General features: G+C 47.9%; 8 protein-coding genes across 8 annotated transcripts; all 8 read left to right on the top strand.

Moving 5' to 3' along the window:
• Positions 1-2,443: 2,443 nt before the first annotated feature.
• Positions 2,444-4,270, top strand: TEOVI_000237400 (serine/threonine protein kinase, putative; the record flags this gene model as incomplete). Its single annotated transcript, XM_067225457.1, has 1 exon — positions 2,444-4,270. The coding sequence occupies one exon, from the start codon at positions 2,444-2,446 to the stop codon at positions 4,268-4,270; it is 1,827 nt and encodes a 608-aa protein (XP_067081558.1).
• A 1,940-nt stretch (positions 4,271-6,210) lies between these two features.
• Positions 6,211-8,034, top strand: TEOVI_000237300 (uncharacterized protein; the record flags this gene model as incomplete). The annotated part of the gene is made up of 1 exon (XM_067225456.1): positions 6,211-8,034. One exon carries the CDS (start codon positions 6,211-6,213, stop codon positions 8,032-8,034), a length of 1,824 nt encoding a protein of 607 aa, XP_067081557.1.
• Positions 8,035-8,790: 756 nt separating this feature from the next.
• Positions 8,791-9,957, top strand: TEOVI_000237200 (NADH-cytochrome b5 reductase-like protein; the record flags this gene model as incomplete). Its single annotated transcript, XM_067225455.1, has 1 exon — positions 8,791-9,957. The coding sequence occupies one exon, from the start codon at positions 8,791-8,793 to the stop codon at positions 9,955-9,957; it is 1,167 nt and encodes a 388-aa protein (XP_067081556.1).
• Positions 9,958-10,573: 616 nt separating this feature from the next.
• TEOVI_000237100 (ATG16/SAP18/CVT11/APG16, putative) lies at positions 10,574-12,199 on the top strand (the record flags this gene model as incomplete). Its single annotated transcript, XM_067225454.1, has 1 exon — positions 10,574-12,199. The coding sequence occupies one exon, from the start codon at positions 10,574-10,576 to the stop codon at positions 12,197-12,199; it is 1,626 nt and encodes a 541-aa protein (XP_067081555.1).
• Positions 12,200-12,248: 49 nt separating this feature from the next.
• Positions 12,249-12,875, top strand: TEOVI_000237000 (uncharacterized protein; the record flags this gene model as incomplete). The annotated part of the gene is made up of 1 exon (XM_067225453.1): positions 12,249-12,875. One exon carries the CDS (start codon positions 12,249-12,251, stop codon positions 12,873-12,875), a length of 627 nt encoding a protein of 208 aa, XP_067081554.1.
• Positions 12,876-13,148: 273 nt separating this feature from the next.
• Positions 13,149-14,261, top strand: TEOVI_000236900 (uncharacterized protein; the record flags this gene model as incomplete). Its single annotated transcript, XM_067225452.1, has 1 exon — positions 13,149-14,261. The coding sequence occupies one exon, from the start codon at positions 13,149-13,151 to the stop codon at positions 14,259-14,261; it is 1,113 nt and encodes a 370-aa protein (XP_067081553.1).
• A 574-nt stretch (positions 14,262-14,835) lies between these two features.
• On the top strand, positions 14,836-15,534 carry TEOVI_000236800 (Sec20, putative; the record flags this gene model as incomplete). The annotated part of the gene is made up of 1 exon (XM_067225451.1): positions 14,836-15,534. One exon carries the CDS (start codon positions 14,836-14,838, stop codon positions 15,532-15,534), a length of 699 nt encoding a protein of 232 aa, XP_067081552.1.
• A 229-nt stretch (positions 15,535-15,763) lies between these two features.
• TEOVI_000236700 (uncharacterized protein) lies at positions 15,764-20,761 on the top strand (the record flags this gene model as incomplete). The annotated part of the gene is made up of 1 exon (XM_067225450.1): positions 15,764-20,761. One exon carries the CDS (start codon positions 15,764-15,766, stop codon positions 20,759-20,761), a length of 4,998 nt encoding a protein of 1,665 aa, XP_067081551.1.
• Positions 20,762-20,974: the final 213 nt, after the last annotated feature.

Genomic DNA, 20,974 nt, shown 5'->3' with positions numbered 1-20,974 from the left:
TATATATATATATATGTGTGTGTGTGTGTGAAATGTTTCTCGTATCAAAAGTTGTGATGGAGGAACTTAAACGTGGGGAAATATGCCATTATTAACAATGCGTACAAAAAAAAAAAGAAAAGAATGAGAAGGGGGACGGGAGGAAACATTTTTTTAAAAAAAAAGAAAGAAAGAAAGAGGAAGAGGAAGAAGTAAGATGTATATGTTTAGGTTTGTGCTGCCTTTCCGTTTTTTTGCTTTTTTTTTCCTTTTTAATTGTGTGCGAATAAATAGACAACACAAATTCATCTAATTATTACGAAGGGGAATAATTGCTTGTAATTCCAAGGAAAAAAAATGATAATAATAATAATAATAAAAATAAAAGTGGTAGTGACAGGTTGTGGTAACACGCCTTACGGGATTGCGAATGAGAAGATAAAGAGATATAAGGGAGAAGGACATTATTGCAATAATTGTAAGATCATAATAATAACAATAATAATAAAGGTGGTTAATTTTTTTTTTTAAGAAGGAGAAAAAAGAAAAGAAAAGAAAAAATGATTAAGAATGGTTATTGATGTGTAAGCACGAAAGGCCTATACGACGGAAATAATGAATAAACACCAAGCGAATGGACGATTAGGAAGGAGGGGGAAACAAAAAAAAAGAGGAAATTCTGAAGAAGTAAAGGGAACGAAACGAGGGGAATACACAGCTAATTAACATCAATAAGATGTTAATTTACTGTTTTTGTGTGTTTGTATCTGTTGCTAGAACTATAAGGTTTTGAGGGGCGTCGTTATCCTGCGATGTTTTATTATTATCATCATTATTTTTATTATCGTCATGATGTAGAAATAGTCCCCATTCTTCTTTGTTTTGTTTTGTTTTGTTTTCCTCTTCCCCCTTCATTCCCTTATTGTACCCGATTTTAGTTCAATTTCTCTCTTTTTGTCACTCTGTCTCAAGTCCTGTTTTTGTTTCCTTATTTTAAGGGCCTTTTTTGCAACGTTACAGAAGGGAAATAAATAAACAAAAAAGGGGTGGGTGCGGAGTAACGAGGAGAATGGAGAAGGGGGAAAAAAAAGGAAGAGAATAAGCGAGGTTAAAACCAAAAAAAATAATAATAATAATAATAAAGGAAAGAAGGACGGAAGGAAAGAAGGGAGGGAGGGGGGGGAGCGTACACGTCAAAGTAAATTTTATTGTGCGGAATTACTTCAGTCGCTGTTTTCTGGTGAAGCGGAGCATCACAACCGAACAAAAGTTGGAAGATGATGCAGAATTTAAATATATTCATCTCAACACAGTAGCGGTTACCCACTTGAACATTCACACATGCACTCAAAGGAACACTGATGTAAAGCTATACACATTCCCTTTTGTTTCATACCTATATTTTACTTTCTTTTGTTGTTGTTGTTTTTTTTTTTAATACACACGTATGATTTCTTTGTTTCACCTGATACACACACACACACGAGTTTGTCTCATGTCCACTTGGAATTTCCTTATTATATCTACTCCATTGCTCATGGGCTTCGTAACCCGCCCGTATTTTCCTCCCTTCATTTTGCCTGTTCCCCGTGCGTGTTTTGAGAACGAGAGGTTTTATTATTTAGTTATTTAATTTTTTTTTGTTAAAATGAGAAAGGGAAAGAAGCGGTCGCACCTTGTTAAAGTGGATTTAAAAAAATAAATAAATTTTGGAGTAATTGAAAAGGTGAAGAGGATGTGGAAAAAAAAAAGGAAGCTGAAGACGAAAACGAAAACGTGTTTGGAGGAGAGATGAGGAAAGAGGTTTTTCTTTTTTAAAGAAAAAAGAAAGAAAAAAAAGCAGTTCCTTTCGATACTGTTCATAGAATGATGCCACTATGCTTCACTTCTGCGGAGGCCCGTTGAGAAGATGCCGCCTCCTTCCTCTTTACGTGTGTGCGTATGTGCTACGGTAAAGAGTTGTATGCTGTCGAATATTGTTATGAAAAAAATTGTTTTCCTTTCTTTTCTTGCATCGGCTCTCTTATTGTTATTCGTATTATTATTATGATTATGATTATTCTACTTTATTTATTTAATGATTTGTGATGTCCACTTTTCTGCAATGTCAAGAAATACCACTCTAAAAATACCTTATCTGACTTCTCTCTTCTTTTTTTTTCTTTCCACCCTTTCCATATCTTCATCAGCGCCTACGAACGGTCGGCGTACGTTTGCTGTGCGACTATAGTTTTTAATTTTAAACAGCCGAAATCAACCTGCGGCAAATTAGAAGAAAAGATCATAGGAGAGAAAAAATACTCGTAAGAGCAAGTACAGAAAGCTTTTGGCTCCATCGCACGGTGTGACCAATTTAGCTATCTGATAACCACCACTTCCCTCCTCTTTTTTTTTGTTTTTTGCGTGCTTTGTTTGTTTTTTTTTGTTGTTGTTGTTGTTTTTTTCTTCATCCTCCAACAAATCAATGAACACCTTCAAGGGTGATGGGAAGGATTCCTCATTACTTTTTTCATGGACGGATGTGGGCACGGCTCCTGCGCGACTTCCTGTATACTCGGCAAAACGAGATGAACGGAGCCAATATGTTAACAGCAAAGGGAGCGAATCAACTGGAGGTACCCCTGCAGAACCACAAAAACTTGCAGTAGGAGAACGCTTGCGAGCCACTCGTACAAAACCGCACAACCGAAGCGGCGAGGAATTAACGAGCCCGTCACGCTCAAAAGAATCGCAGGTGCTGTCAACATATATGGGTGGAGGTAAAATTGGCATATGGCCATTGTCAGTATATGGTGTTGATGTTTTCAGTGACTTGAGTGCCTTGCTGCCACAAACCAGAGCGCTGGAAATGAGCGAACAGGCGGAGTGCGCCGACACCCCAACACCGGCATCGCTTCATCCGGAAGACTACAGCGCTATGCGGCCGCTGGGATCACTTTCTATGCGTAGTGATGACTCATCTAAAGAGGAATGGAAATTGCCATTATTAATACCGCGAGGTGACATGGTCACAAAACATGCGTCCGTATCGCACTGGATTGAGGGTACCACGATATTGAATGAATATGCTCTGCTGAAGAGTGTTGGAAAGGGAACTTCAGGTAAGGTGCGGCTGGCGTACAGTCTCTCGCGTAACGAGTCCGTAGCAATTAAAGTTATCCCGCGACCGAGGGAGAAAAGACGAGCTATTGAGACTGCTTGTAATTCAGCAACAGCTCGGATGGAGGCTCTACAGCGGGAAATCAGAGTAATGAAGCAATTACGACACAAGAGTATTGTCTCATTGTTTGAGGTTATCGATGATCCTGATACTGAAAAGCTATACATTGTCATGCAATACATCGACAACGGCCCGATCGCCCGCCTAGACAGAGAAGGGAACTGTGATCCGATCCCACCTGAGGACTTAACTAATTATGCGCGCCAGATTCTCGCCGGAATGGAGTATCTGCAGCGGCACGGCATCGTGCATCGTGACATCAAACCTGAAAATATACTCGTCAACAGTAAGAAGTGCGCGTTTATCTCTGATTTTGGTGTTGCGGCAATTCTCGGAGATGACGAAATGTGTTTGCACCGCTTCGAGGGGACTCCGTTGTTTATGCCCCCGGAAGTATTTTGCAGCGTTGATCCATCACCCTGCGTGGGTGATGTGGGCGCTGACGGCACCAATAATGCTAACAGTGTTCATAACGGAAGAAGCGGAAAGTCAGATGTCCGGAAGCAACTTCTGTTCGCCATGGATGTTTGGTCTCTCGGTGTCACCTTCTACACTCTACTTGTTGGATCGGTTCCATTCAAAACAATTGGGGACATACAAAACACACTTCAATCCCCAGTGGTGATTCCCGACGTTGTGCCTGAGTCGTGGCGATTGATTTTGCAGTGGATGCTTTCTCCTCTTCCAGAGCACCGCCCCACCGTATCGGAGCTGCGCCTCCGTGTGAAAAAAATGATCCGGCAGGATGTCGCAAAGCAGAGGAGTGAAGTAATGAACTCGTCTGAGTCTCAAAAGTGTCCTGGAGGCTGCAGTGCACCGACTTCACCACTACCTTTTGATTTGCATCGACCGGCGCCGGCGGCTGGCCCGCCTTCTGCGTGGCAGTGCAAGTCATGGGGCCACCCGGTAACGCGTGAGCATATTGTGGAAAGAGCACCAATGGCAAATAACACACCGTACGACTCGCTGATAAGTTACAGTGAAGCAAATGCGTCGCCAGCGGGGGAGGGTTGTCTCCAAGTGCAAGAATCTACTTACCACGCGAGACGGTGGAACCCCACGATTGCATGAGCTTGGCATAAAAATATATCACCACAGTGGTGGAATAGTGGTATTGGTGACATCAATGCAAGTGGCTTCTGTGCTTGTGTGTGGAGGGAGTCCACAGTAGTGGGGCGCAGAAAATATGTAACGCGGCAATATTCCATCGTTGTCGTTGGTGTAAAATTAAAGCATTACATTGCAGCAGCGATGTGTCAGGAAAAGAGGAAGGGGAAAGGTGCCATATGGAAAACCAGAAGATGGGATGGTTGATGCTGCAGCAAAGATGTGTAATTATCGACTCCGTCTGTCTGTGTCTGTGTGTGTGTGTGTTGGCGGGAAAAGTGATGAGGTGCAGCTACCTGCGGCGCGACAGCCGCCATCACTGTACCGTTTGCCTTTTCTGTTTTTTTTTTATACTCACTGCCAAAATTCAAACCGTTCATTATCTATTGTTATTTTTATTTTATTTTATTTTTTTTGCTCCTACACTTCCTCCACGCCAGTTATTTCGTGAGCGGTGTATTTTTTCTTCTTTTAGAGTCGCTTGCTCCGCGGCCAGTTACCCATTTGCTGCGCCGCGGAAAAGAAAAATGGGGGTTACTAACCGCGCGCCAACTCGCTACGGAGGTTTCGTTCATAATTTTATTTTATTTTTTTCATAAGCATCCATCTTTTTCACGTTTTGTAACATGCAAGTGTGGGCACATATTTATGTTTTTCCCCTGCGTTCTGTAGCGTGTGTGATCACGTCTCTCTGATGCAGTGGCGACGTGTTAAGAAGGATTCAGGTCTTTGGTGTTACATTAGACAAATAATAACAAGAAAGAGGGGAAAGAAGCCGGATTAATATATTTACCTTGAAAAGAAAAGAAAAGGAGATAAAAGGGAAGAAGATAGAGGTGTGCACGACTTTATGATGCCTTTGTTTTTTTTTTTTAACATTTACTCATATAACTTTTCTAAGCGTGCCTGAGGGGAGGATATCGGGGAGAGGGCATGCAAATTGCTCCCCGGAATTCTTTCATACTGCTGAGTGCGTGCGCGATAACATTTTCTTACATTGAAAAGATGATGCGCCTCTTGAGGAAAGAAAGTGAAGATGAACGCACAGAGTAACCGAACGCGTTTATTCTCATCTCGCTTCATCACCACTAACGGGGGGGGGGAAAAAAAATCATCCCATACTTCTGTGTTTGTCTTTTCCGCCCCGTATAACCACATGCAATGTTGTGAGTTGCGGGTGGCTTCCATTTTCCTTCTCCTTTACCCTTCTCTACACAGAGGAATAAGGTGTCGATGTTCGTAGTGTCATGCCGTTTTTATTTCTTCTTGTCTTATTTTGTTTTGCTTTTGAGAGTAAAATTTTTTTTCCAACCTAAGTCCGAAATAACCCCTGGTTAACTCCGTGTAGGACAGCGTACGCAGCTCAACTCTAGAAACGCATACTTTTGGTTGTGCACTTTATGGTCTCTAACTGCCAAACGGCGCGAATGTTTTTGTGGGTGGATGACGAGTTAACTTCCTTACAAATCAGTGTTTTGTCTGTTTTTTTTTCGTATTTATTTTTTTTATTTTAATCCTTCTCTTGCGGTTAATGGGCGCTCTTTAATGTCTTCCTAGGAACAGGCGCAAAACGTGACCAAACAGTGGGATGCGCCTCGCATTTCATCACGCATTACAGACCCATGCAGGAGCATCTACAGCTGTTTAATTGTCACTGGTGGAGCAATAACTACTTTGGCCTCACACATATACACACAAACACCTGCAGCAACAAAACGTGTTGCATGTTCATCCCCTTTGCACATTAATGCACCGTCCTTCTTCTTACATATTTCTATATATATATATATATATATATATGAACAAGTTAGGTATACGTTGGCACGGGTGTTAGTTCTCTTCTTCTTTCCCTCCCGTTGTCGCCGCTTTACGTTTTATTTAGTTTGAGTGAATCGGCTGCACGTATGCTTCGTAGAGTCCTCTCCGGTGCTGGTGTACGACTAACCGCATGTGACAGCTGCGTGGCACTCCTTCATCATTCGCAGCGGCGCGGGGTGCGGTATGCCAACATGCAGGAGGCTCTCAAGCCGCAAGCGGGCCACAGCGCGGGGCAGATGTCCATTCTAAATGAAATTTGCTGCAACCCCGATGCAGAGGAAGAACGGCGAAAACCTATTTTCCGCCACGAGGTTGCCCCGCGTCTTTCACCTGGTTCACCAGCAAAGAATTACCTCCGCACCATGTACCAATGGGGTTATAATTCACTAACACTTTTCCTCAAGACAAACGAGGACCCTGGTCCGTGGTGGAACGCGAACAGCAGCACCCTGGTTTCGAATTGGTCACAGGTAGGCGACTATGCAAATGCAGGTATGTGGTCGGGCGTTTGGCGCTATACGTATGGTGTTGGAGAGTATAATCTGCGGCCATATGAGGTTCGAGGTCGCGCATGGGGAAGACGCCACAACAAAGCGGGTGCCATGTCTGTGGACTATTACTACAACTGCAACAATCAGGCAGAGCAGAAAAGGCCGCGACAGTACTTCATGTTTCCACATACACCGGAACATCAGATGCATCGCCGGCTGAAGAATCCAGAACTTCCCGGTTTCAAGGTAATCGATGGACTTCACGGCAAGCGCGTCGTAAGGGAGATACAGTACCACTTGGGACAGGGTTTGAGGTTTTACCTCATTGATGGCGTCTTCGGAAGCCATCCATCAACAAACACACCGTATCGTATTATCACCGATAACCCAACGCATGCTTACTTCGCCTCACTGGCAGCCATACGCAAGTTTAACTACGTTGCACAACAGGAAATCATGCTGTCGAAGCGCATCACCCAGTCTCCCATTGATGAATGGGGTTGGCGGCGGCCGGGAGTGCTTGTTTATCACGCTCCTAGTTGGGATTTTGAGAGTCCTCGTATTGTGGAGGAATTCGGTGGTCCGCGGCCACGCGATTTGGGGCTTGAGCACCCGAAGTTTATAGCGCTGGAACCCTATAGCATTCCTATGAAAGCCGTTGTTGCGGCAGAACCAAGCTGTGACATTTTGCTTGATGCCACCGCTTTCCTCTGTGCGCGTTGGGGCTTTTATGCTGATGACAAAGGTCTTCTCACACTGGTAGCAGAGAGCATACTTAGTCCCGATGCGCAGCACCTTACATTAGTTGTTTGTGAAAATGAAGGAGAGGCTGATATTCTCCGAAGTTCGAAGTACATATTTGGTGCACGGCACCACCGGATAGGCGACGGGTGGATTTCTCGCGCGTGGGACGTGGTGTCGGCTCCCAAGAGTAAAGTGGAGGCGTGTGCGCATGACCTGGTTGAAGAGAGTCTCGATCGTGTTCACAAACCGCTTCCATGCCGTGTTGGTATGCCTCATGCTCGCTCCCACCGTCACTACGGCCGTCGCCATGTATCTGGTTTCGGCTACAAGAGGAAACATTCGTACACGGAAGATGTGACAGCGCTGGCGGCGGCAGGTGGACATCTCTTGTCTCCGAAGGCTAAAGACGTGTTTGCATCCCATCCCGTTAGGCCAAGCGCTTTTAATCTCTCTTCTGTGGACATAGTTGTGGTCGGTTCTGGTTCCAGTGCGAGTAAAATCATTATTGATGGACTTCAAAAGCGAGCGATGCTCTACGCTGATCCGGAAAAGCTTCAACCCGCTCTTGAGGCCGCACTGAATCAGGCAAAGAGCGTAAAGGTTGTTGGATCAGCTGAGGCGAAAAAATTGATGCAGAAACTTTCAGAAACGGGTTCCGCGCACGCTTCAGTGTGAGTAGTAATAGTGATGATGATATTGGTAGTATTGGTAGAAATGCAGGAAAAGCGATCAAAAAAATATAGTTAGCGGACGAAAGAGGGCGTTGGGTCACAACTCAAACACATTTAGGTCTTTTAATAGCATCCTCGGGTAAACGGAGCGCTGTCGTAGCAGTCTAACGGTTGGAAAACGGGTAAATCCCTTGCATGTGCATTCTCCAGTTGTGTTTATGCTCCAAAAGATGAACTAGTAGAAGCGGAGCTCGCTCAAATGGGGTGCGTTCATAGTATTGGCAGTGAAGAAAAAAAAATAAAATAAAACAAAGGAATCGATGCTGCTAAGGAGGTAGAAAAGAAAAGATGAGGAGACCCTTTCCATGTTCCACATTGTCATCTGTATGCTCATATCTTCCGGGAAAGAAAAGCTGGAAATGGTCAGGGTTGTAGGCTCTACGGACGCATATAACTGGGGATAACCTTCTCATCATGCATTTGGAGGGATGGTGGTCTTTTCCATGGCGGTAATGCGTGCTGGGAGGAAAGTTTTGTTGACTGGTGTGTTGTTGTGGTTTTGTCACCCGTGGCCCAAAAAGCGTTGCTGTTGTTGGATTTCCCTCGAAGTTGTTATGTTGACTTATCCCCGAGCGTATCTGTCGAATGTTTTATCCACACCATCTATCTTCTTTTCTTGCATGCCTCCCACACCCGTGCTTAACCTACGCAAGCAATACTGTGGCGGAAAGGTGGCCATATTTTCTTTGCCGGAAAATAAATGGATCCCAGCAGTGGTAACGGGGGCGGTACTTCCTCATCTGGTTTTTCTACGTTTAGTGATAGCAAATACCATGAAGCCCGCAGGCGGAAACGTCAGCAGCTCCAACAACCGCAGCGGTGGTCCTACACGCTCCAGGACATACCGGGAATTATTCGCAAAGCATTCAACGATGTGAATACGGGCTATGCCGCTCGTGTCGCTGCGTTTTTCGGTGTCACAACTGGGGTGTCATTTTCGTTGTACAAGTTTTTCTTTGTCCGGCTGCAGAATGACCGACCACTAGCAAAGCGATCGCGTTTTACTCCGCACGTACCCGTTACTCTGCTTGACAAAGAGCGAATCAAAGGGACAGACATGTTTCTTTTCCGTTTTGCCCTTCCCAACAGTTACGACTACTGCGGTTACGAGCCAATTAGCTCTGTTCAAGTCACTACCGGCACTGTGCGGTCCATGACTCCTGTCACCCGTTGGTTCACACCAACAAGTCATCCCCAGCAGCGGGGTATTATCGAATTTGCCGTAAAGGAGCGCGATCCAGGGCGTATGGCCGCCCGGCTGCGCTCACTTCAGCGGGGTGAACAGGTGTACCTTGGTCGGTGGATGCGGGAGTTTCCCTACCAAAACAATACCTACGGAGAGTTGGGGCTTATTTGCACCACTTCTGGAGCTTCCATTGCGTTGCAGCTGATGAATGTGATGGATAAGGATAAGCAAGATAACACGCAACTTAAGTTTCTGTATTGCCACCACACAGCAAAGGACATCCCATTTCGTAGTACATTTGAAGCGTATGCCAAGCGCAACCCGGGAAGGATTTCGGTGAAGTACGATGTGATGTCGTTAGGGCGGCCGGCAGCTGATGATGGATTACATCTCGGGGAAAACGTTTTCCTTGGCCACATTGACCCAACCATTGTGAGAAAAACACTTCCACCACCAGTTGTCACGAACGGAGAAACTGGTGAGCCTGTACGTCCCAAGATTTTAATATGTGGCCCCCAACGAATGTTATTGCCTCTCTGCGGCCGCGTCAACATGTTGGGCAACTACACATATTGGCAGGGGCCGTTTTACAAGTATTGTGGCTTTCTTAAAGATATGGGATACTTGCGTAATCAGGTCTACAAGTTCGGTGTATCGACACATTTAACGGCCTACCAATGATTCGGTGCCGGATGCGTTCTACCTTCTAACATCGTTTGCGTTGGGTTGTTGCTGTTTTGGGGGTGATTTGAAGAGGAGTAGAGTAGTTGGTCGTTTGATTCTTCCTAAAAGGTACGGGTGTACTGCTTTTTCTCCCCCTCCCCCCCTTTTTTAAATACAGGTGTTTGTGATATATCGGTCCATGCAGGTGCGGTGGGGCGAGTGAACTCTCGTATGCGTGTGTGCGTACTTGGAAGGGAGAATTATGACCGCCAGTGAGGGTTCTAAATAGTGTCGCGACTGGGAACAGTCTCTGGCATTTCGTTTAGGGGTGGGTACATTACTTATTCTATAGCTCTTACGCTTTCGGCAGTACTCAGGGACACATGTGCTATGGGAATTCACGGCCCATTGCTTGAGAGGGAATTTTTATTGTTTTGTGGATGAATGCCATTCGTTCATCTCCTCCTCAAAGCCTTTTTCTTTTTCCAGCTTTTTATCCCTTCAGTCTGCCGCGTCGCGGTGAATTCCTCTCTTCCTCCGTAGAAACGAGCGGACAAGGACAGCCTGTAGCAACTTCAACAGGAGATATACGATACGAAGACAACTCAAGGGTAACTTCCGCGGCAGATTAGTGATGTCATGGATTGGCATTATTAACCGCCAGGTTGCCAGCCGCAATGCTGCGGAGATTCAGTCTGTGGAGCACGTGTTCAGTTCACATCGCCTCGCACAAAATCGGTTGCTAAAGCTCCAACAGTCGCTGCAAACCCTGCGAAGTGACAATACGGCGCTCGACGAAAAGAACAAAGAACTCGTCAAGCAAGTACGGGCTCTCGAGCTTGCTTCTGCTGGGGTTATTAGCCGCGCGGGCCGGGAAGAACAGCTGGAAGCAAATGTTGCCCAGCTGCAGGAGAAGCTGCAGGAGAGTTTGAAAAATGAAAAGGACTATTACAAAAACGAGTGTGAGGTGAAGCGGCTGACGGAAGAAAACGCGAATCTCAAAGAGGAGGTGAAGAAGTTGAAGAACCGCGAGACGGAACTTGAGGAAGTGCTTCTGAGACTTGCGAATAACTACAAGGCTCTCGAAGAGGAGAACAAAATCGTCAGGCCAAAACTCAACGCCGCACTGGCCGAGCGGGACCGCTGCGTACGTGAGTTGATAACGGCGAAGGAAACCATGGCGCACATGCAGGAAAAAATACTTGGGTACGATGATGAATTAAACACGATGCGGAAGAAGGGCTGTGTTGGCAGCTCTGGTGTAGGTCGTGGTGAGGTGGAAGTGGATGTATCACGTTCTTCCCACAAAAAGGACCCCGTCAACACATGTCGCCAGGAATTTTCGGTGCAGGAGGCTGCAAAATTGCCTTCCAGCGTGATGTTTACGACCGAACATCCCCACGGTGACCGGCTCATCCATGCAGTGTGTGCAACGAATGGCGGGGAGCGGATCGTAACTGGTGGTGCGGATCGAATGATTAGGTACTGGGACAGTGGTAGCGGTGCCGCGTTGCAGTGTCACCCAAGTGATGGTGTGCCTTTGTGCATTGACAGTGTTGGGGACCGCCTGATAGTTGGTTGTACAGACGGCGTAGTCCGTATCTGGGATACAAAGACTCAGAGGAAAGCGGAACTAACTGGTCACAGGGAGAAGGTTACAGCCGCTTACCTTTCAGCAGACCAGAGAAACGCCTACACCGCCAGCTCTGATCGTTCAATTAGATTGTGGGACTTGCAGTCAGCCACCATACAGAAAACTTTGCTGAACCCGAGCTGCTGCAACGATTTGTGTGTGGCCGACTCTCATCTGCTTTCAGCACACTACAATGGCAGCATCTGTGTATGGGACTCCCGTGGACGAAGTGGGAACCCTGATGAAATCAAAAACGTCCATCCTGGTGGAGCGACGTGCGTGCGCGTCGTCAGAAACAACTTGTGTGTCTCACTTGGCCGAGGAGGCGCCATTTCTGTGAGAGACACACGTCGGATGGACGAAGCGTTGTTCCGCGTGGAGCGCGAGGATATAAGTACCTCCACACATCTCGCTAGGATTGCCCTGAGCCCCAGCGGGAGGTTCTGTGCAGTGGGTACTTCACGTGGGTCTCTGTTAATCGTTGACTTGGACGAACGCCGTGTGATGGATGCTGAGTTGGAGGCTGCTCACCAAGAGCATGTGAAAAGTGTTGCATGGGCACAGAGGGGGGAAACGTCGGTGCTGGCAACCATAAGTAACGATAAGCGGTTGGTCTTGTGGAATTGACATTCCGGCTTTGTTCTCCGATTATTATCTTGTTCAAATATATACACACATGTGTGTGCAAGCACCAAGCAATTGCCAGCATGGAGGTGGGGACGCGTTCCCTGTTGCCGTTTACCGAATAGTGTGGCACGTGGCAGCTCTGTCCTTTTTTTCCGCGCAACTACTGCTGCCGGTACTGTGTGACCCACTGCGGGGCATTTCCTTCTCCCCAGGTTGTGTGGCCTCAAAATTTTTCTTTCATTTTGATTGCACCGCTGCAGGTATGCTTTTGGTTGTCCAGTGGCTTCCTTTAGCGACCTGTACTATTCCTTTCCCCACGGCCTCTTTATCGCAGTTGTCTGGTTGGTGGAGTTCACCGCCACTGGTAACTTGCAAGAGGTGCTTTTGCCACTCCACTTTGTCCTCGCTTTGCTCGTCTGTTTTGCCTCACCTTCACCCTCGTAGAACCTTTGCAACGCCCGTGGGAGGGGGGTCGTGCATGTTCAGATATACTAACAGATTTGTGAATACGCGTGTTCACTTGTTTACAAACATGACATTAACGTGCATTAGTTGTTGGGAAAGGACCTCCAGTAGCGGGGAATGGAAGGGCACTCTAAGTGTTGGGCGATTTGCATCTCACGAAGGTACAAGGCGGCTCTCGGCGCCCTGTTCATACCTTTTTTTCCGCCTCTAATATTTCGGGGGTGCTCACATTTTTCTAACCGTTACTTAACCTTTGGTGTAGTGAAGAAAATTTTGCCTCCCTTCTCACTTGCACCTGTCTCCACACCCTCTGTATTTTGTGTAAGTGTCTTCCGTTAGACGTTAGCCGGTAAGTATTTGTATTCATCTGGATTCTTTGCACTTTACCCACTTTGCATCGTTTTTACTACACCAGGGACTGTTGGAGCTTAGGATAAATACATCATTGCCCCTCGTGAAGTGTAATTGATCTTCTCAAAGCGTTATGAGTGGCGCTCCCACGTTGCCACCCACCGACACTCCGCGCGGTATGTTTGGACGCACTGAACGTATAGTAGCCCTACTGACTAGCCAGGTGCTCGCACAGCAGCAAGACATCAAGGAATTGAAAGAAGTTCTTTTAGAAAGAGGAGGGGTCCATGTTGGAAGATTTAGCAGGGGAGCAAACTTCGTTACGGAGCCAGGAGGCATGCGAGGCGACATGCCAACAAGCGGGGAATTCTTTAGTGCAGCGACAGGCGACACCGCGCCGCAGGACTGCAAGAGTGGAGAATGCGCAGCCTCCACGCTTCCGGAGGAATGGAGACACAGCATACAGAATTATGTCGCGGATATTCTCGAACTGTATCTGCATCAGGTGGATGAACAACTCGCAAATATTTTGGTTAGCAGACTCCGCGCCGTCACTCGAGAGCATGTTGCGCGCACGTTTGAGAGGGAGGCACGCAAGGTGACGAAGGAGCGACTTCAAAATGTGGCTCCCCACTGCAGGACGAAACGAAGGTCATCTTCCAGGACAACTAAATCATCGGGAAGACAAAATGACAGTAACAACCGAGCACATTTCGCTTCTTCCTTAGACGACACCGCTGCTTCTGCGCCCAGTGGACCTCCTCGTGATAAGAGAACGACGTGGGGCAATTGCACAGCATGCGCAAGTTCATCAGGGTATTCGGCGAAAACAGCGAAACCATTGAATGGGCAACAATGTGCATCGTGTCTTGGGTCGGCGCTACTGGAACCGTATGCGTCAACGGTTTCCTATGACCGGTCCTTTATGGACTCAGGTCCATCACTTCTACCATGCTTTGACCAGTTGTTCCCCGAATCCAGTGGTCGTTCCCATAACGTGACGCGGGCAGACCATAAGCGGTTAGCCTCGCACTCCCATATTGATCGTCGCTCATCTCCTTCAGGTATTGGGGGGCGCGATTTCTCGAGTTGCTGCCACATCCTCAGCGGGGAGCACCACGACTCCGGTTCTTTAGGCAACAGCGTCAACGCGACGAACGCGAGTGACGACGTGGAAGTACTGGTAGATGTTTTCAAGGGGCGAAAACCACCAAAGGAAGTGAAACGACTTATCCCTTGGGAGTGAAGAACCAGCGGCGGTGAGAAGCGGACCACGTCCCCGAAGTAATGAATAAGAGCATTTGCAACAGAAAGTATATGCCTCTTCGCCCTGTGTTCTTTTAGGGGCGGACATAGTTGGGTGAAAAATGAAGACATTGAGGAGAACATTCTACACCGTCAATGTAACGAAAGGCAAGTAAGGGGATAGGTTTTGAGAATGGAGTAAATGCAGAAAATGTTGCTTTTTACCTTCTGCTTCCTTCAGGACGCAGCACAAAATGAATGTGGGAAAGGTGAACCCGCACAGGTCATGGGCAAACGCCCGTAGCCATACACGCATATACGCATATGGTGTTGGAAAGAGACACCACTTCGGTCGAATATATATTACCTTCTGTTTGCACGCATCCGCGATTTTGACCTCAACAAAAAAAGAAAACGGAACGTTGGACTTATGTTTTCACGTCGCCTTTTCGTTTTGTTTTTACGCTCATTGATTCCACGGTACTTAGCGGTGGCTATATTGCAGGAAATATAGCTGTCACAAGAAGTTAGGAAAGCACAGGACAAGCAGTGAGAGTAGTAGTGTTGTTGCCCTAATGGAAAGAGACTTAAATGACAGTAGGGCTGTGATGCAGCGCGACGCCGGGGAGAAAGACACCTTTTCGCTTGAGCTGTTAATTGCTCTTGAGAGATGGGCGGGCTCCAAGTTGTCTGAGTTAAATCGAGCTGTAAAAACACATCAGCACACCCGCACCCAACATACGCGCAGGGCTGCCATGTCGGTTATTGGTACCTCACAGCATGTAGTAGAGGAACTCGCTAAGGTGATAGCAATGGTCCACCAACAAAAGAAACAAATGACTGAAGGGGCTTTGCCCACATCATTCGTTACACTTGTGGCACAACTTGAGAGTCATCGTGCTGCCATTTGCAGGGCTCTTCCAGCAGCGGCTGCTGCAGTTGAGGCTAGCGGTGAGGAAAGCGCCGCCGAAAAGGTGAATGCATTGCGTTCACTCATGCACACGCGATCTATTCTGAACGCTGAACTCCATAAAGTGCAGGGCGCTGTCAAGGAGCTTGCGGGAAGTTCGGAGTCGCTAGAAGTGCTGCATGGTGCGTTGCAGAATGTCAATGCGACTGTTGAAATTGCCCAGAAGATGGTGGGGAAATTATTATCCATAAAGACTGTGGATGATATTGTGCTGCGTGTCTCTCTCTTCTGCTTTGTTCTTGTGGTGGCGTACATAATAACTCAGCGGGTGTTCGGCTTCTTTCCGTCTGTGGTTAGGCGATGAAGGACGGTTGGCTATCAGTTAAAACTGCCATGCATTTCAACGAGGGGAAAGTTGTGAAAGCATTTTTTTAACATTGTAAGCTGCTCTTCTTTTTTTTTTTCTGCACTCCTCTCTTTTTTCTGGAAAAAATCTTTCAATTCAAATTTCGCCGTAATCTTGTTTTATATTCCGCATTCTGCGTCAGTATAGGACCAGTTAGTTAGATATCTTACCAAAGGGGTGAAGGTTGATGAATCAATCTCCCCTATTTGAGCATGACAAGACGTCTGCAGATACCACTGGCCGTCATTCCGGCTTTTCTCTGTTAAGTCCATCACCAGCACATCCACAGCAACAACCAACGGAGTTGAAGGAAAGCACCGGCTCTCAGCTCGTGCTCCCGTCGTTGGAGGACCCAAAGCACCGATTATCCTCGCGACAATGTCGGCTACTGGCATCTGCGAACGCTACTGATTTGGCATCCGCCGAGGCTGAACGGAAACGCCGTACGCAACTGACACAAAAGGTAGCTGCAAATCTCATGAAATCGGCGCTTAATCAACAGCCGGATCTCTTTCCAGCTTTTGTTGGAGACAGAGAAGATCAAGGACCCGCAATGCTTCGTGGGTCGGATGTAGTTTCCAAACCGACCAAGAAGTTACTAATGGTTCCCTGTCTAGGTCTCGCTGCCGGTGTAAACGCGATGGGTGGGTGCTCCGTGAAGTATGCGACATCCTCTACCGAATCAAAGCGGATCATAGAGAGAGAGCGCGCCGCAAATGAGACCCTCTTCTCCATGTGGGAGTCCCGTAACGCGATTCGAGAAGAGTTCGCAGAAATTGCCACTATGGAGGAAAACCTTCGCACTCCACTGTGGAACAACTTCCGGCGAGCGCTCACGGAGGAAGAAGCGATTATGATGCGAGAAGTCGAGCGTATGCAAAGTGACGTGGCAGAGGAAAGGAAGAAGTATGAAACGTCCCATGCAACACAGGCTCCGCTGTCCGTCGGTGGCGTCAGGTGCCCCAAGTACGCGCCATGGGGTTACACAGTATCTGGACGGGGTGTTGCATTTCCTCTGCGCCTTTACGAAAGACTGTTCAACCGCGTTATAACTGGTATGCATAGGCATTTGTTGATATTGCTGAAGGGGAAAGTCAGCGAGGATGTTTACGGTATTTCAATGTCACTTTCGTCGTCACCGAGTACCTCCAGAAGCCTGGGAGCGATGCTGAGGTCACAGATCAAACTGTCTGCAGCGTGTGCCTCCCCGAGAAGGGTGCAACGCGATGAAGAAGTCGAGGACGCTTCCGAATCGCACCCGCCTGCCGCATCTATTCCCAATGACCTCTGTTTCGGACCGGTACTTACCGCAGAAACTTCGCTTAGTGTGGCGCTTCTATGGCGTATTCTTGACCAGGCAAAAAGCTTGTCGCCGGGTATTTCATGGGCTCTGCAGCTTTATACCAAGTACATTTTACCCCATGTTTACGAGAATTTCGCTCTCCGCGAGGAGCACCTCCCTTGGTCGGGTGCCCTGGGCGAGCAGGTTGATCAGTTGAGCGCACTTCCTCTCAATCTATTAAGATACCGAAACATGGAGACTTCTGCCACACAAGCAAAGGGAGATGTGCGATACATGGAGGAAGCCATGAAGAGATGGGCATGGCGTACGTGGCGGCAGAGCATGCTGGAGAAGCGACGCCGTGAGCTGGGAGCGGCTGTACTGGACAAAATATTTAAACGTCTTCACAATGCTAAACAACTGCAAAAGTGTTTCAGTCAGTGGCGTATTGTTACCAAGGAGGGGTGCTTTACAACAGGACTTGAGGATGTAAATCAAAAATATAACACGTTTGTTGTCGAGGCCAAGCATGCGGCTCGCGACATGCAACTGTTTCCATGCCTGGAGGAAAAGGCTGTGGGTCCTTCGCCAGCAGTTGTCGACCAGAGTAAATTCGTCGCTCTGAAGCTTGCTGAAACGGCAACCCATACAAGGCCTAAGGCCAAGGCCGATTCGGGGGGTAAATCGGAAGGCGTGGAGAGTGAAGCAGAAAAGGGTGAAGGGGACAAGGCGGTTGATGGTGAACAAGCCGGATGGAAACAGTCCTTAGAGAATATGCAGACGCCAACACGTGTGTGGGAACAAACAGCGACACCCTCCGGTTTTCTGTCGATCTCAATAAATAACTCAGCGACACCCATGAAGTGGCTAGAAGGCAGCTGCAGTGCCGGAACTGCCGCACGCAATCAAGTTTCGGCCATTTTTGATACGATGCTGAGGAAACTATACGACATGGAGAAAATCAGCGGGCACCTGCGTGAAGGGATAGCAGTTCAGAACCGTATTATTCAGAAGCTGGAGCGTGAGAATGAATCCTTAAAAGAAAAGGTTTACAGCTTGGAGGAAAGTCTCCGGGAATCGGAAGAAATGCGACTACACTACTGCAACATCGTGCAGGAAAGAGAACTCGATATACGGGAACTAGAGCGGCGCAATACGCAACTGAAATCCCGATTGCGATGCCAGGAGCAGCGGCCGTGGCAACGCACTGTTTTGCGTGTAATTGGAGACATTTGCGGTGCATCGACAGCGTTATCGGAGTTGGTCGATGACTCCCGAGGCTCACGTCAGAAGCAGGCTTCAAGAAAAGTCTGTACCAGTCCTGTCCCTGCTCTCCCAAGTAGTGGTAACTCTGTTGTAACGAACGCCTCCAGCAAAACAACTTCCTGTGGAGACAGGGTAGGGAGTGCGGGGCAAAGACAAAGAGGACAATCACCAACCGGTGAGGTTGAGGAAGACGACTACCGTAAGGGCATGTCCCGTTTGTCATCGGGACCCCCAGGCGCAGAGGCGGAACGCTTATATGGGAAATTGGCCCCCATTGTCCTCTCCTCCACACGTTTTATGCCAGATTCTCAGACAATATTACGAGATTGGGCAAATAACTGCCTTGACGACCTGGAGTCGCTGGACGACTTAAAGGGTGGAGCCCTTTCCACACGCTTTTACAGCTTCTCTCAAGAGGCACGCAGCGGTGTTTTACTTAGTCGTTTACTGTTTTATCTTGCCCTTCCTCGCTACCAAAACAAAACAGCAACCGATGCAAACAACTTGGGTCAGCATGGAGGGAATGAGGGTCGTAATTTCCCGGAGCAAAGGCGGCGACTGCTGATGCACGAACGTGTTCAACTGGAGACACCCTTTCCCACATACTCTGACTGCTTCGGTGATCTACTGAGCATGAAGTCAGTGAATCGAATGTCAGCATTGCTTCACTTTGCAAGGGAGCTACTGGCATCCGGCGGACAACCAGGAGATGCAATGGTGCAGAAGCGCATGGACCACATTTATGACCTAACACTGAAGGCTGTTGGCATGACGCCCCCGCCCCCCGTTGACCGTGTGGATTTGCATGAGATAATCGACCCGCACGCGCTGGCACGTGGTGATACAAGTGCAACAATAACCTTAGTCGCGCTGTTGTACGTACGATTTTCGCACCCCTTCAACCATAAGGCGAAGCAAAGTGCAGTGATTGAACGAGACGCAATGATGTACCTTCTTAGCAAAGGCACGTACACGCAATCAACCGATAGTACTAAAAGTGATTCACCAGTACCACTTTCTGATTCGCAGGCTGATGATCAACTTCCACTAGAAGATGAGGGGAAACACCTCGCACGAAAATTTCTGGCCCAGTTGGAAGAAGACGAGCGAAGCCCTTGGCAACTTTTCTTGAAGCACTGCCAACCGCTGATTAACACTATGGCGCATCCCTATATATTGCGCGGTAACTTCTGGCCTAGCACGGCGTTCGACTCACCCGATCTTGCTTACATGCTTGGGACCCTCGGTCTTGCTTTGCAGCGGTCCTTGCAGGAGCATCGCTGGCACATTATTCTTTCATGCCTTGTTCCCGTACGCACCTACAGTGGAATGAGTCGTGGAATATACACCGGGGGGCGGAGTTCAGTTGCCGCGCTGCAGGCTGGCCTTTACCGTGTTGGTGACTGGGTCTTTCCCGATGAATTACCGTGCATTCGGGCCATGTTCCGTGATAGAGAAGCCGCCATACGCGCAGCAGTTGGTACTGGGGTTTTGAAGTGCGTCGGTGAGTGGACCGAAGATGAGTGGAACACGGAAGGATTCTTCACCACTAAAAACAAGGGAAGCCTTCTGAAGTCGTTTGAAACATGTGGTTCGGATCTCATGCAACTATTTCTGCAGCGTGCTAAGCTTTCACACACCTGCGCTATGCCGGCGATCGATCTTGGTAGTTGGCGTTTGCTACTGATGGATGTGGGTCTCGTTTCGCCTGACGACCCAGAGACGTCGCTGTTAGATCTGGAGCAGGTGACAAATATCTTTTGTATGGTTATGTCTTCGCTTGTCGACGTGGATACGAGACTCGAAGAGCCTAACCCGGCTGACGCAGGGTATTCAACTATGCCTTTATCGTATTTCTCCGATGAGATGTTCTTTCCCGAGTTCGTTGCAGCGTTAGTTCTCCTCATCCACGAGATGTATCCTTCCGTGTACCGAGGCGGTGGTGGGGAGGGAGAGAACGAGTCAGAACCAACCATTACGTGGCTTGGCGACGCTCTCAGGGATTTTCACTTTAGACAGGTGGTCCCACACCAAGTAGGTGAGACAATGATTCGTCCTTCATCTATCATGAAGGCTATCCGGGCCAACGCCAGAGCACATGAAGTTTTGGTGCGACATAACAAGGTCTTGCAGGTATTGCACACAACGTACTCCAGAGATATTTGTGGCCTCGTAGGAATAGAGAAGGACCAGGTCGTTCAAATGCTCCGTGATGCGGCGTTAACAAGTTCTGAGATCTCCCAGAGCGTCATCACAGACCTGTTCAAGGCCTGCTGCGTGTCCAAGAAGGTTGATGAGGCGCTACTGGAGGAGAGGCGCCGAGAGAACGATTCGAGACCGCGGGATGTGCCCGTTGTGCGGCGCCGTGGCAATGTCAGCATCCTTGACCCGACACTCGAGGGAGCATCGGCGACTAAAGTGAAGGAATTCTTCCTTCTTTTGTATGATGGGTTCCTCGAATTCTTGTGCGTGTTGTGTCACTTCAATCAGCCTAATCCGCTTATTCCGTTTGAACAGAGGTTGGAAAAATTCCTGATGAAGGGTGTTTTCCGCCCACTGGCTCACAGGAGTGAGGGTCTGGCGATGGTTATGTCGCAGCACCTACCCCAATCGAAGCATGACGGATCCGACACATAATTGGGGAGAGTGACAAGTTGGCGGTGTTCTTCCTATCGTCACAACCACTACACCATGTTTTACGTCGCTCACCGCCTACAGTTAATCGTCCGTTTTTACCCGTGTGGACGTGTTTCCAGTACGTCGTGCAAGTCGTAGGAATGAAAATGTATATTAGACGTTGTAACTAGAGGTGAGGGGACGAGGGTAACTGTACATTGTGCACGGATGTAC

The sequence above is a fragment of the Trypanosoma equiperdum genome (assembly GCF_001457755.1).
Source record: "Trypanosoma equiperdum strain OVI genome assembly, contig: ctg_549, whole genome shotgun sequence".
In the NCBI taxonomy this organism is placed as follows: Eukaryota; Euglenozoa; class Kinetoplastea; order Trypanosomatida; family Trypanosomatidae; genus Trypanosoma; species Trypanosoma equiperdum.
The sequence above is the reverse complement of the archived record's forward strand: the minus strand, read 5'-3'. Positions and strand labels throughout refer to the sequence as shown.